The sequence below is a fragment of the Seriola dumerili genome, unplaced genomic scaffold (genome assembly GCF_002260705.1).
Source record: "Seriola dumerili isolate Sdu_G_001 unplaced genomic scaffold, Sdu_1.0 BDQW01000161.1, whole genome shotgun sequence".
Lineage (NCBI taxonomy): Eukaryota > Metazoa > Chordata > Actinopteri > Carangiformes > Carangidae > Seriola > Seriola dumerili.
In genome coordinates, this window is record NW_019174416.1 from 6,836,063 (window position 1) to 6,851,037 (window position 14,975).

General features: G+C 39.3%; 2 protein-coding genes across 5 annotated transcripts in view; one reads left to right on the forward strand and one right to left on the reverse strand.

Annotated features, from left to right (window-relative positions):
• Window positions 1–2,238: 2,238 nt before the first annotated feature.
• Window positions 2,239–13,205, reverse strand: ptcd3 (pentatricopeptide repeat domain 3). 2 transcript variants are annotated; one of them, XM_022751753.1, is made up of 23 exons: window positions 13,099–13,205; window positions 12,502–12,554; window positions 11,701–11,740; window positions 11,531–11,576; window positions 11,359–11,427; window positions 10,529–10,633; window positions 9,360–9,483; window positions 9,121–9,197; window positions 8,784–8,945; window positions 8,540–8,600; window positions 8,260–8,342; window positions 7,135–7,279; window positions 6,896–6,946; window positions 6,702–6,791; window positions 6,455–6,483; window positions 5,948–6,054; window positions 5,690–5,768; window positions 4,482–4,572; window positions 4,170–4,255; window positions 3,916–4,061; window positions 3,720–3,761; window positions 3,171–3,329; window positions 2,239–2,420 (listed from the first exon to the last, which is right to left on the reverse strand). In XM_022751753.1, exons 1-23 carry the CDS (start codon window positions 13,185–13,187, stop codon window positions 2,375–2,377), a joined length of 1,980 nt encoding a protein of 659 aa, XP_022607474.1. In that variant the 5' UTR covers window positions 13,188–13,205; the 3' UTR covers window positions 2,239–2,374. The 2 variants fall into 2 exon arrangements, with proteins under 2 accessions (XP_022607474.1, XP_022607473.1); XM_022751752.1 differs by having other exon boundaries at window positions 8,784–8,948.
• A 237-nt stretch (window positions 13,206–13,442) lies between these two features.
• polr1a (RNA polymerase I subunit A) overlaps window positions 13,443–14,975 on the forward strand; it is a 28,015-nt gene continuing 26,482 nt past the window's right edge. For all 3 annotated transcript variants that reach the window (XM_022751754.1, XM_022751755.1, XM_022751756.1), the window contains exons 1-4: window positions 13,443–13,606; window positions 14,051–14,159; window positions 14,352–14,447; window positions 14,618–14,767. In XM_022751754.1, the coding sequence (XP_022607475.1) occupies window positions 13,530–13,606; window positions 14,051–14,159; window positions 14,352–14,447; window positions 14,618–14,767 (432 nt within the window). In that variant the 5' untranslated portion in view covers window positions 13,443–13,529. The remainder of the gene's footprint in view (window positions 13,607–14,050; window positions 14,160–14,351; window positions 14,448–14,617; window positions 14,768–14,975) is intronic.

Genomic DNA, 14,975 nt, shown 5'->3' on the forward strand with positions numbered 1-14,975 from the left:
TCTCTTTTACCACAGTCAGAGCACTAGGGTCCAGTCCTCTGTGCATTTGCCGGGCGATCCTTCAGCAAGAAACTGTCTGAAGACTTGAGTTTTTTTTTACATGTCGAGCTGTAAATGGCTCCACGGCTTCTTAGTGGCTGTAACATGATGCTGGTAGGTGTGAAAGAACCGTGGTATTAAAGGTTAATAATAGTGGCATTTAAGTGGCTATTGAGACTAAAAACTCAATTTAGGGATGAAATAATGCTGCGAGGTCAGACCTCAAGACAATATTTTCATCTTTTGCTCTTTCCAGTTGTGTGGGATTGGCAGAGCTGGCTGCCAATTACTAGCTGTCAGTCAGTTGTTTCTAATGCCACTGCATGCTGTTTGACCTGAGCTGCCAACCTCTTGTTTACTTTGTCTGAAAGAATAGGTTCCACAGGGATTTACAGTTACCCTGCTACAATTTCATTAATGCCCCTTTCCTCTTCTTTCACTGCCATCTCTCTCTGCTCCTTCCTTCCACCACTACCACACGTTTATCTTCTTCCCCCATTCTCCCTTTCTTCCTCCCCTTTCAGGAAGCAACGTTGAAGAGAAAAAAACATCCACTTTTTAGCCTAAAACTCCTGGAAACCAGAGTTTTATCTAAACCTTACATAAAGTAAGGACAATTAAAACGCACCTTGTGGGAGAGGTAGTAGAAGCATTAGAGGATGTTCCATCACATCCTGTGTTTGTGAAGAGGTTTGACTTCTGACCTCCGCTCCAGTACAGTAGACTCATGTTGCATGAAGGAGTGGGAGAAAGGAATGCCTTTGACCAGCCACATCCACTGTTTTTTTTTTTTTTTTTGCAATCTTGCTGGATACAAACTATTTTGTGTGCTTGCCTTTCATCCAGGCAAAAGAAACTCCCCACTGTTGTTGGTAACTTTACACTTGTACCATTATAGCAGGTCTTTCAGGCTCTCCTTTCTATTCCTTAACTACACCTATAGTACTTCTCATACAGGTAAGACTGTGTGTGATCACACAATATATGAGTAATTTGAAGATTTGGTCCAGAAATAAAAAAAAAAGAGCAAATTTAGGATGTTTTCTTAAAATTGTTGTGAGAGCAGGTAGAGTTATGAATGGTGTGGTGTGGGTGTGTTTTTTCATGTGGTGTTGGGTCAGGTCAGGAGAGAAAACAGTAGCAGCCTGTACAGTTGTGTGTTGTTTGAAAGCTGACACTAGTGTGTGTATGAGGGAGTATAGTTGTGTGCGTGTTTTAGGCAGGTCCTCTAGAGAACAATACACTCTGTCCTCAGACCACACCCATCTTAAAGTGCCCCCCCCCCCCCCCCCCCCCCCCCCCCCTCTTTAAGGGCCCCCCCCCCCCCCCTACTTCCACTCACTTTAGCCCACTTGTCCTTATTTGGTCATGCTGCCAGCTCGGCTGATGATTGGTTGAGGAAAAAAATCTTCTGGTGTAGACACACACCTGTGCAGGCTTGCACACACACCCACTTACACTAGTTCCCAGCATCTCCTGAGTACACACACACATAAACACATACTGTACTCATACAATACCAATGTTTCTTCTTCATTTATTGAGTGTGACAGCTGCTAAAAACGATGTTAAACTACTGAAATACACATAATTACTATTCTATATGATTCATTTAATTAAGGATACACACACACACAAACTCACACCCCAGGCACTGTCTTGTCTAGACCTGCTGTCCATAAAATTGTCACACAGTACATACCTGTTTCTGCAGGCACCCCTGTCTTTATAACTGCAGGTTTCTTCAAAACCTGCTGAGGACCAACTAAGACACTGAAAAGTCCAAACAGCGTTCCAGACCCTTAAATGTCACATATACGCTGCATGTTGAGGAAGCAGCTTATCAGTAATTTGAGGAAGTTGGTCAGTGACCGCAGAGAGAAATTTGTGTCTGCATCTTCTCCTCTAGGCCACAGGGTTTATAGTCATGGATTCACTGATAGCAAAATTCCCCTTATGAGCTGGAGATGCTTTTCTCTCCTGATTTTATCTATTGTGCTTTATTGAAGTGATAAACAGTCTGGTTTCCATAGAAGCAAGTTGAAAAAAGTCACCTAAAAGCATAAAAAGTGGGAGAGAAACTGTGAATATGACATATTATGGTTTTAACCCTGTAACGTGAGCTACTTGACAATGTCCTGAAGGGGAGGAATAGCGGCCTCTAGCTGACACCCAAAGGAAGACATTATGAGAGGTTGATCAATGTCACATAATTTTATTACACAGATACAGAAATAAGTAGAGTCTATGGATTTGTCAGATTTTGTTATCGATGTATTCTTATTTAGTTGAGAGAGTTATTGGCGTCACAGCGGTTCACCCAGTGTCGTCTCCTTCAGTCAGAGGACTCTCCTGCAGACTCCAGTTCAGATAAAACGGCTCTGGATGGGACAGAGAACCAAGATACTGTGTGTGAACATTAGGATTCAGTAAAAATATGTACATACATATACATGACATCAAGATCAAAGGCTACTACTCAAACCTTTTTCTTTGTATTTCCCAGCAATGTAACAAACACATCGGATTTACTTCTATCAGGCCACTATCAGAGACTTTGTGGAAAGTTTCTCTGGAAAACTTCTAAAAGAAAAAAACTGCTCTTCTTAATTTTGTCCCTGAGAGCTGAATCAAACACTATCAATATCATACTATTGTTAATTCATCATATCATTTTGATGAAAGTTGTGGAGGTAAAACACTGCACACTTGAGATTTGAAGTCTTTTGTATTGTTACGCTATTCACTGAATTTTCACAGTAAAACAGTATTTGTTTTTAGTGGTTCCACAACAGTTTACAACTATGTCCTCAGTTTCACATACTGACCATATGAGACTACCCAAGAAAAGGCTGCATTTGAAGGAGCCTTTGAAATGGGAGAGCCTAGTCACGCTGCTTTGACGCAATTGGTCTTCAAATGCAGCTGCTGAAGGATGTGGCCCCAAAATTGGGACACAGCTATAGTGTCTCCTCAATGGCTGAACTTGACAGCTGTGTGCAACAGATGTAGTCTGATTGCTGATTTCCCCAAAAGTGCAAAAAATGTGTACATGACATATATATTTGTCAGCGACTGTCTCAGATGAAAACATGCTTCCTGCAGTAATACAACAATTCTCTACTCCTCACCTCTGCTCCTCGTTCAGATCAAACTCAGCCAGTGCTTTTTTTGCTAGCTTTGGTGTTTCTGGCAGACAGAAGGCTGCAGACAGCTGAACAAGGTCCACTGCTCTCTGAGGAGAGCCATTGCTGAGACACACCGACAGGAAGTCTTCCAACAGTTGCTCACTGGAGAATCATACAGCGGGAAACACACGGTCATAAACTGCTCAGTCAACATGAACATTTTGGCCAAATTTGTGTCATCAGAAGAAGTTCTAAAAAGCATTACATTTCATTTCTACAACTTACTGCACCAATATGTCTAATTACATCTTTATAACCTTGTCCTAGTGACATGTTTACTGCTGGTGTTGACAAGTTGGAGATATTGGAGCCAAGAAAACAAAAGGATTCCAACTTTATCACAAGTAATTACTACCTGGAGAATGTCATCATAAAATATCCCCAAATGATGAACATGTCATAAATCAGAGCTCTGTGGTCACTTATAGATTTTCTGTGTCTTTGGAGTTTTTCAAGGTCAAAATTGTGGTTGTAGTTTGGGTGGAGACTTACGAAGGAACTCTGTTGTTGGATTTGAAGAGCTGCAGCATCTCCCTGCAGAGAGAAGGATAGAGGGGAGCAGTTAGATGTTTCACTTAAACATTAGAGCATTATTACAGTCAGATTAAAGTACAAGCTCTCCAGTAAATGGACAGAGAGACAGAGAGAAGGACAGACAGACAGACAGACAGACAGACGTCTCTCTCACCAGGCCTGTTGGGTCAAGTTGGCTCGCAGCAGCACGGAGGTGATGTTTGAGAGAGAGGAGGTGCTCCACTCTAGACTGGACCTCCCTCTGTCACCATCAAACACCCTCTTTATATCAAGAGCACACGCTGCAAAAGACTGCTGAACCTGCAGACATGAATAGATTTATTTCCACAGTCTCAGAGAGGGAAGATCACACTGTGTTAGAACTGAACACCATGATGAAAAACCAGGCTGCCCGTTGCCCTCACTGACCTCGGGACTGTGTTTCTCTCTGGCCATCAGGGCAAGCAGCTCCTCCACCAGATCTGACTTATTATAATGACCCACGGTGCAGATATCTGGAAAACAAGCAGAGAACACCCGGTTTATAAAACAGAGCTGGAATCACATAATGATGACCTGACTTCATGACTTCTCATGATTCATCCAGTTTAAACCAGCAGAGTGAAGCCGGAGAGGGCAGGGTTTCTATCTGCGTGAACATCGTCTGAGTCATTAACTGGAGGACAGATTCACATCAAGACATGTACTGAGTGATTTTAGATACATCAGCTTTAACCTCACCTTTCCATATATGGGGCAGCAAATCAAGGCGGCTGTCTGTGTCCAGAGCCTGCAGCAGGTCCTTAAGTCCCTGAGAGTTCGGGTAGAACAACTAAAAACAGAGAACATCATGAAAAGCACAATTAAAGGTGATTGTACGTCAGAGTTAAGTATCATCTCACTTCCTCCTGGATGGATTCACAGAAAAAGATTTCAAATATGTTAAATGATGTGTGTGTTGAAGGCCAAGAGTTAAAGCCTCAATAATCTTTTTTTTTTTTTTTTTTTTTAATATTAGCAATGTCTCAAATGGACTATGTGTAATGGTGTCACTTGTAGTGAGGAACCCACACAGAATTATCACCAGACTCTACAGTTTCTGTCAGCTATATGGAGCTTTTAAGGCTCTTTAGGGGGTGAACACAGTGAAGCATTTAGCAGCTAAAGAGCCTGATATTTTTCTTCAGCGCTAAATATGTGCTAAGCTGTTTGCTTACATGCTTGCCATAACAACTTTACAGTGCCCAGTATTGAGTTTTAAGAAGATATATTTGTGGGTTTAAGAACCAAAAACCATCTCAATGTAGTTTCACATCTCCTCTCTCAGGCTTCTCTCTGGAGCTCTAGTAACAACCGGTAGGTGAGCCAATCAGAAGAGAGGAGGCTCTGAGCCTCTCTTCTGATTGGCTGACTGTTTTCTGAGTGATCCCTTAAAAATATAGCAGATTCCAGGTAAAACTCTCAAAAAAAACAAATCCCTCAAGGTTGGATGGTGGGTCTAGGTGGGCGTGCCTTGCAGCATGGCTTAGAGCAGTGACTGCTTTGTTGTGACATCACAAAGTTACAGAAGTACTTACGGCTTGTTTTAAGGCTCAGTTTCTGAATATAGGCTGTGTGCATTTCTCTGTGGACTGAGGCTTTGATACTTTCACAGTGTTAATATAGAACCTAAACCTGCTTTATAAACTAACAACACATGTACATCTACCTTTATACTATATGGGACCTTTAAATTGTAGACAGAAACATCAGTCTTACCTGTACATCTATGAGAACAGTTGATGTGACCCCCACTAAATAAAAGATTAACACCCTGTTGTGATAACCTGGGGTTTGGTCACACAGTGAGGTACTAGCTGCAGCTTCTAATATCTTAAAGAGGTATTACTGATTCCTCATATAACATCTGGTTGAAGTGAACAGGGAGAGAGGTGCAGTGATGTACTGACCGAGGGAATGAGCTTTTTGTACCACTTCAGCACTACATCGATGTGCTCCATCAGGCACAGCAGGGTGAAGAAGCGACCACTGGAGAGGAGCGAGCACAGGTTCAGTTACAAAGGACAGAGGTGTGGAAATTCATCTGATGTATTTATAACAGAGATTCAGCCCTGGAGGACACAGTTATACCAGGGTTATGATAATGTGGCTCAATAATGTGCGTGCAGGGTATGTGTTTCATGTTGGTGGTAGGTTTTTTTACTCACTAGTAAATACTCTGTTGGTAGGGATCTCCCAGCAGCCTCCAGTTCTCCCCTACTTCTAGTAGACTCTGTACTTTATAACCCAGCTCCAGATCTTTATTGCCGATACACTGTGGGGGAAAAGAGGTGAGGGGAATGAATAGATTTACACCAGCTCAACAGTAACAGTGGATAGAGGGAGAGGATGAGCATATCTGCATGTTTTAAGACAAATTTAAAGACTTTTAAAATACCACTTAATTTCTGCTGAAAACTAAATTTTAGGCTCATGTAACAAGTGAAATAAACAAAACCATCAAAACCAGCCTATATCTAATTTAATACAGCTAAACATAGTTAAAATATAATATGTTTTGACAGTAATTGCTGTATAAATCTAAAAATAGGCGAAGAAACACAAGTACTTGATAATAAACTCTTCATTTGAGATTCTAAAAAAAGGACTTGCACTTTGCAGAAACACATCGGAGACAAACATTTACACAAAACAAGTAATAAAAAAAGACTTACTATTTTCATTGCAGTAGCAAAGAACAGAACTGGGAAGAAGAAGAGAGAGAATAATAAGTCAGTAATAGAGACACATACAGAGATGCATTTCTCTGCTGTGTGATGGTGAGTATAACTGTCCATGTTTTTTTCATACATTTTTTAGATCCATTTTAAACATCAAGGTTTCAGATAAAATATGTAAATTTCAATAAAAAAACTGGAAAAACTGAGGTGTTCTTAAACATACAGAGACACTAAAACCTACCATCACAAGGGTCCTGACAGGTGAAGCTGCGACCTTCCAGCTCTGACATGATTTCCTGTAAGATGTCAGTGTTCCTTTGGTCAGAGAAGACTGGAAAGAAAACATTAAAATATTAAACACAACTCAACCTCCATCAAAGACTGCACTGTAATGATCAAGTGTGTTGTAATATTAAACGCCACTGCTGTGTTCACCTGATTTGTAAACAATTGACAGGATGTGGTCGTATGAGCCCAGGCTGGGAACTGAAAACACACACACACACAAAACTGTCAGTGTAGAGATAAACAGGAAAAGGCTCACCATAAAACTCAAAAATGTTAAATTATGATGAAACATTTTGGGATTCTATTAAAATTTCAAGTTAAAAGTCAGTTTGGGTTTACAGCCTCTTACTGTAACACAGTGCATGTGTGTGTGTGCTAATAGTTACCGATTCCCAAGGCCTTCATCTCATTCAGAGTTTGCAGAGCTTTTGTTCTGGCCAGAGGGCCACAGCGTCTCAGAGATTTAAGGACACAGTTGAAGGTCGTCAGGTTGGGCCTTATTTTCTGTTGATTCATCTCGGTCAACAACTCCTGCAAACAAAGAGAGACACACAACTTGAAGTCTTCACAGGGTGACGATGTGTAAAAATATTTCACCTGATGACACACAGCTGGCTTCACTGTAAAGTTCTGGTCTGAGTTATCACCTCTGAAACTGCCACATTGGTAACTTTTACTGCCATACATGGCAAAAAAGATGTACGGATGGTTGAACATTTCACACTACTGTTTGAAAATTCATACAGTAAAACATGAATTTTTAATGAACTGTAATCTGTCATTCTAAGAGATTAATATCAATATATAAGCACATTGGATTGAATAATATCCAAATTATGATATAATATCTCATCAGAGGCTTTCATACTTCAAAATTAGATTTTATCATCAATATACGGAATATGGAGTCCCAAAGAGGTCAATATTAAATAAATCAATAATTCTGAAATTCATTTTATAAACAGTGAAAATACTATAATAATTTAAGTTAAACCATTTTAATTCAACAATTACTAAACATATTATTTAATCACTTATGAAACAGAGGTTTGGAAGTTTTGTTTTTGAAAGTTCACAGAAATTTTTATCTCAAGATGCAAGAATGACTAAGACTAAGAATGAGGAATTAATGTTTCAAATATTGAGGTTAAATATGAATTATTTCTTAAATTATTTCACATTTGATTTATATATTTCACATTATTTTTTCTGAAAATTATGTATTTCATAATGTCTTTTATTATTTATGTGATATTGAAAACTTTCTGGATCCATTATTATATAATTATATATATTATAATGTAATCTATAATTACATAATAATAATAATAATAATAATAATGATAATATATCATATTATCATTCTGTGACTGACTGATACAAAATTATTACACTTTAAATAAACAGCACAATTACATTTTTTACTGACATGAAAAGGTGTTTTTATGAGGAAACCTGGAGATGTGTTTAAGATCAGCACAAAAGCTCTGTAACAGTGTGAAGGGTCTTACAGCGATCAGGTCCCATTTCTCACTGCTTTTTTCTTGGACATTTGGAGCTGCTATGATCAGCGCGTGGTAGATGTGAATGTCAGCTGTAGACAGAGTGTTAGGATATTAGTCATCTGCTTCCAATACACTGATATTTGAACAAGGATCAACATCAATGCTCACAGTCAATCATATCAAATATATCACTTAAAGCTACCGTTTCTACTACAAATACTGCCTTTAAAAGTGTGTTTGCATATTGCAATGCGCATTTCTTTTTGTATTTCTTTTTCCAACCCACCAGTCACTTTGTTGTTGAGCATGTCTGTGTACATGCTGAAGGCCTTTCCATGGGCTTCATGCTGGGAAGACACAGACACAGCAATTAAAGCATGCATCAAAACTGATATCACTTAATACCTGCAGCTAAATTATTTTAAGCAGGTAACTGTAGCTAATGTGAGCCTCTCTCTAACAACACAATGAACAAGCTACACTATAGGCCATTCCACCACTACTAACAGCAGTAATGAATCTGGCCATACCTTCACCATGCCTCTGATCAGAGCAGAGTAACACCGTGTGTCTTTCTCTGGCAGCAGGTTAAAGATTCTCTCAGCGTTGTTGTTTTCTTTCCAGGTAGTGTTCACGAAATCCGAAGCCTGACGGAACTTGACTCTCTTCCGCTTCCCCTCCTCTCCTAAGTCCTGCTGAATAAACAAAGATAAACAAAAGTAAACATACATAATACTGGAGTATTAATATGATGTTTGAAGTCTCCAGATGAATGTGGCTGATGGGTCGTTTCACTTTCTGCAGCAGAAACCCACCCTGTTCTTGTCACTGAACATCACCCTGAGGTTTGGATCAGGGATGACTCACCATGTCAGGGTCTCTGTCATCGTAGAGACTGATCAGGTCTAACAGGTCATGGGTTGTTTCCATGGAGATTGCTGTGCCTGAAAAAAATAAATTAATGTAGTAGGGTTTACGTTCTAACATCTGTAAGAGAGAGAACATATGCTGCGTGTTTGTGTGTGTGTGTGTGTGTGTGTGTGTGTGTGTGTGTGTGTGTGTGTGTGTGTGNTGTGTGTGTGGTTGTGTGGTGTGTGTGATCTCACCAGCTTGCAGCAGCTGGTCATACATGTCCACTGCAGCTGTAACTTTCCTTAGGCTGATTCGTTCCTTCAGTGCCTCCTCGCTCACCTCCTCAAGTTGTAGTGACACTGTTTCTGGCATCAGACACTACACACAGACACACAGACACACAGACACACACACAAAACAACAAAATAATGCAATGCAAAATAATGTTCACAAAATATGCAATGCCAAACCGAAAATACTTTGGTCCAAGACTCAAACCATCACTACAGCTCTGACTGAAGGTCTCGGCTCACTTAATTAATCACTAAAAGTCAGTTAAACCGCTGCACAAAAGACNCGCAATGCCAAACCGAAAATACTTTGGTCCAAGACTCAAGCCATCACATACACACAGCTCTGACTGAAGGTCTCGGCTCACTACAGGCTGCTTTGGTGACTTGAATTTACATGGATACATTAACTATCCAGTCTTCTTACACATTTTTCAAGCATCAAAATGAAGCCAAACGTTTAGAGTACAGCTAAAATTGATGTTGCTTGAACTGTGTTGAATTAAGCTGTTCAAGCCTGCTGTGTTTATATATTTGGAACCAGTTGCACAAAACACCTAGGTTAAGATTCTCCTCTGAGTCTGAGTTAAGTTTTCCTTAGAACAAAAACAGTTGTACAAAACACCCTCAAGTCTTCTTAAGATTTTCTTAAAACGTTCACTTAAGTATTTAAGGATTTCTCCTTATCTTAGTCTTGATTAATCACTAAAAGTCAGTTAAACCGCTGCACAAAAGACTCGTGACCACAGTAAGGGAAAAAATAAAGGTACTTCTGACTCTGTCTTAACTGCAACATGGTGAGTTTATGGTGATAAATGAAGAAAATGAACTCATCCCAGGAAGATGATGATGATGATGTTACCCCGACCAGGAGACACCTCTAATTATGCAATAGAATTTTACAGCTGTAAAATCTCTTTCACTGCTGCAGATTCCTTAACTTTTCTCCTTAAGTAAGAAAAACCTTTTAAGAGATTCTGAGCAACACCCTTAAGTAACTCCCTCAGCTGAAGAGAAATTAGTGCGATACTTAAGTAGAAAACTTACAGTGTTTTGTGCAACTGGCCTCTGATCTTTAGTTCTCTCATTAAAGACACCTGTACATTCATTAGCAGGTATAGATGGTTTCTTACCGGTATGTGTGGCTCAGCAAAGTCTTTAGTGAAGAACTTGGGATTACTGTTGATAAAGTATTTGGCTGCAGACCTGCCGGACTCCTGAGACACTGAGTACAACTTCTGCAGAGAGAAGAGATAGAGAGAGAGAGAACAGTTCATCAGTTACAAAATATCTCACAGTGACAGACTGTATATTGTTTCTTACAGCAACTATAGCACAGAGGGAAGTCTTTAATTATGAATACAACAGTGATCTGAACTTTATATGTTCTCATTATTATCATTAATAAATAGTTGGTGTTAAAACAATGATATAACCTTCTTTTTTTTCTTTTTTTTTAATCCAAAACTATTTTTGCTACTTGTAAACAACACAGAAATATATGGAAAAGAATAGGCTTGAAACCACAAGGGGAGATAATGATACCTACAACAGAGTAGACGTAAATGAGATGTTATTAATTACACATGTGCTTTCCTTGCTATGTCTACAATGGAGAGGGCCTATTTTAGCTTTCATCTTTCTGTCTTCTGATGCAAAAGATTTAAGTAGTTACAACATCAAGTTAATTAAGAAGTACCTGAAAAATGGAGGCAAATTTTTTTATGTATCACATCACATATCTGTTACACATGATACCAGATCTGAGACCCAGTCTTCATACAGTACCATCAAAATTAACTGCTATTTCAAAAAGACTTCAAAAAAATAAAATCAAACTGGTGGTTAAAACTATGTAATAACCCAGTGGTCCCTAAAGAAGTCAATATAAACAATGAATGACAAACAATATGAAAAGACAGCAGAGCAAGGTCAATGTAAAATGTAATATGTTTTGACGTACAAACTCAGTGGAGGTCCTGGGAGAGAGGTAAGAGTCATCCTGGAACTGGTAGCGATATGCTGTAGGATCCTAGTGATGAAAAGAAGAGACAGTAAGAAAACAGACAAACTAATATACAGCTTCATATCCACAGGGTTAAAAAGCTATCTGACAGAAGTGAAAGAGCTCTCACCCTGCCGACAGTTGAAGCCAGAGCCTCCAGCACCGCCTCTTTGCTCCTGTTCATTAAGTAACATGAATTTAGTGACTTGTTTTAAGGACACTTCATGCAAAGATAAATACTCACTATCTTGATTTGATTTGTATGACACCTAAAACTTCATTACTGATGTGGACACATACCATGTTTTCTTCCTGGGGATGACAATATTCTCTGTAGATTCTGCAACACCATGGAGGAAGAGGTATGATTTTAATGTAAATTACATTACAATCATTATTAATAACACTCTACCTCTGATGAAATATCCTTTGCTACTAGAATGTGATTTGGTCAAGTCAAATCCAAAATCTAGAGTATCTCCTGCTCTGACAAACTCTGTTAAACAGCAAGACTGGTTTTATTGTGTATTTTTCTTATCATCAACAAATACCACAACAGACCAAAACCAACAATGGTCTCGTTCACCTCTCACCACTTTCTGACTTCTCTACCCTGTCACTGGCTCTCACTCCCAAGCTCATTCATTCCTATTGAGGACAAATCTTTAAAAATAAGACAAATACACCATTGTATTTAAAAAAAACTGTTTAAATAATTTCACAGGAGTTAACGGTGCATTTGTTGGGGACTATTTTTAGCTGTGGATAAATACACATTTGGTAGACAAGAGACAGTATGACAGTGTAAGTGGGATTAAATCAATATGATCTAAAGTGACCATATTTATAGTAATGAAGGAACATGTTAACCGGTGCAAAAGTGAAGCTCACTGATGTATTTTTAACAGTTTCTGGACAACAATGAAGTTCCATTGATATATCAGTCTTCCATAGAGAATACTCTGCAGGATATTAGCAAACTTAACACACTGTTAAATCCTGAAGTGGCTGGGTTGTGTGTATATCTTAAAGCAGTTAGAAATTTCTCACATTGGCAGTGCCAAATTTTAAATATTGATCACAACTCTCTTTGCAATTTACCTTTATTAGCCTCGACAACTTGCTGTCGCAGTGCTGGAGTCCAACCAAAGCTCCTTGAAAAAAGAAGAAACATTAATGAGCTAAAAAGAAGAAGAAGTTGTTACATTTTGGAAAAGACTACTTGATTGACAGTCCTCTGGTTGGCTGTAGTGTTTCATAGATCCCCTTGTTGCACATTTAGTATCTACTGTTTAAGATTAAACCTATGAAAGGGTTAGGTCCAATTGTTGGAGGACTTGATCAAGACAAAAAGATAATGACAAACATTACTGCAACATTGTTGACATCAATACAGTGGAAAAGCAGAATGATGACAGACAGCATCCGTTCTTTGATTAAAAAAAGTCCAGTGTTCAACACATTGATAAATACAAACTGTATGAACCATTTGAGGTAAGGTACCGTTCAAATGTCTCGCGCTATATCTACTTAAATATCAGTTTGCAGCAGTGATGTAAGTTAGCTTCATGAAGAAATGACCTCCTGTCAAATGATGCTAGCTGCAGCTGCCAGACTCGTACAGCAAACGAATAAAATGATATAAAAGCCGACTGAATGACAGTCTGGTTCAAAACATAGCTGTAAACCGTTTCTTACCTGTAACCCCACAACTGCTCCAAGTTATTTATCACAAATCGTCCGTTTCTCTGGATGCAATGCCCTACGTGCCTCCCGGACGCCGCCATGTTGTCATACACTGAAGGCTGCTGGGAGAGAGAAACCATACGGGCCAAAAAAAGGGGGGAGAAGAAAATAATAACAGTTTTTCCTTTGGAGAAACACTATGATTTTCACACACTTTACCATAAGTAAACTCTAACAATTTTCATTAGATATGATATTTTAAATGTGAAAATGTATCGAGTTGATAGAAAGCCTACTCATCTTTATCTGTGTCTCCCCTCGGTTTGGTTTGACCTCTGACGGCCCCACGTGTAATAGTGGGGCAGCTGGTGTGTCGCGTGTGGTGTTAGTGGACGCCATGAATTTAAATCAATAAACGTTAAAAGTCAAGATAATTCTCCAACATGTTGTTTGGAAAAGATGTGCCATGGAGGCGTTTGGAGGGCATGTCGTTTGGCATGTACTCTGCCGAAGAGATAAGGTGAGAGACAGCTTGTTAGCTTTTGGTTTAATGCTAAACACGCGTTCAAAACAACATGCCTGCTCATGGTAGCATGCTATAATGTTATGTTCCAGTGGTCTTCTTGCAAATTACACACAAACTGTAGCTAGGAGTTGTTGTGTAAGTGTTCGTAATAACTAAGTCATGTGTCGTAGTCATTAATTTTGCACATAAATCCAGCCACATCAGGATGCTAAAATATGGGGAGTGCCCTTTTGATAGGAGTAGAAGTCATTCTAACCTTTCTCTAACATATTTATTCTGAGGTCTGAGGACCCTGGATTGACCCTACAAGGACCTCATCAAGTTGACACAATGAAAAAGCCTTATAAGTTATTTTATGTAGTGGTAAAGCTGCAAAGAATCCAATGCGTTTTGGGAAGCAGTTGATAATATAATGCTTTTGTCTTATCTCCTGTCCAGGAAGTTGAGTGTGAAGGCGATCACTAACTCAAGGTTCCTGGATGCAGTTGGGAATGTGGCCCCAAACAGCCTGTATGATCTGGCACTGGGACCAGCAGATAACAAAGAGGTACATGTCTACTGAAGTTGTATTACATACCTGTACAATACTCTAATGACACATCTGTAACATGCCATACACCAGTCTGTTCCTGAGTTCTGGTTGTACCTCTGTTTACCATTCTCTGTATTTAAGATTGTGAGCATTAAGTTTCAGAAAGTCTTTTTTTTTCATGTTACTATCTGTTATTGTTTTCTCCAGGTGTGTTCCACTTGCTGTCAGGACTTCAACAGTTGTCCAGGACACCTGGGGCATGTGGAGCTACCTCTACCTGTGTACAACCCATTGTTCTTTGATGTAAGCATGTCCACAAATACACTATAAACACGTACATACACATAAAATACACACATGTTCACAGTGGATTATTACTGGGCGTAACAATGACAATCATGGACCCACCTGAGGGGTTAATGTCTGATAAATGAGTATTGATTTTTAAATCACTCTCTCCTCTCCTTCATCAGAAACTCTACCTGTTGATTCGTGGTTCCTGTCTGGCGTGTCACATGTTAACGTGTCCCCGAGCTGCCATCCACCTGCTGCTAAACCAGCTTAAGTTAGTGGACCATGGTGCCATGCAGGAGGTCTACCAGATAGAGCAAGTTCTCAGCCAGGTGTGTTTATACCTGATGTGGAAACTCATTTTAGCAGGACCTTACAGACAGAAGCACACTTTATCCAATAATAAAACTACTGTTTATCGTTTCAATACTTGATTGATTAATCTGGAGGACGAGAGAATGGTGACGTTCTTATATTGTGAATTTGTTGAATAAGGTTAGGTATTTATTCATAGTGAAAGTGTAACCTATTGCCTTTCAC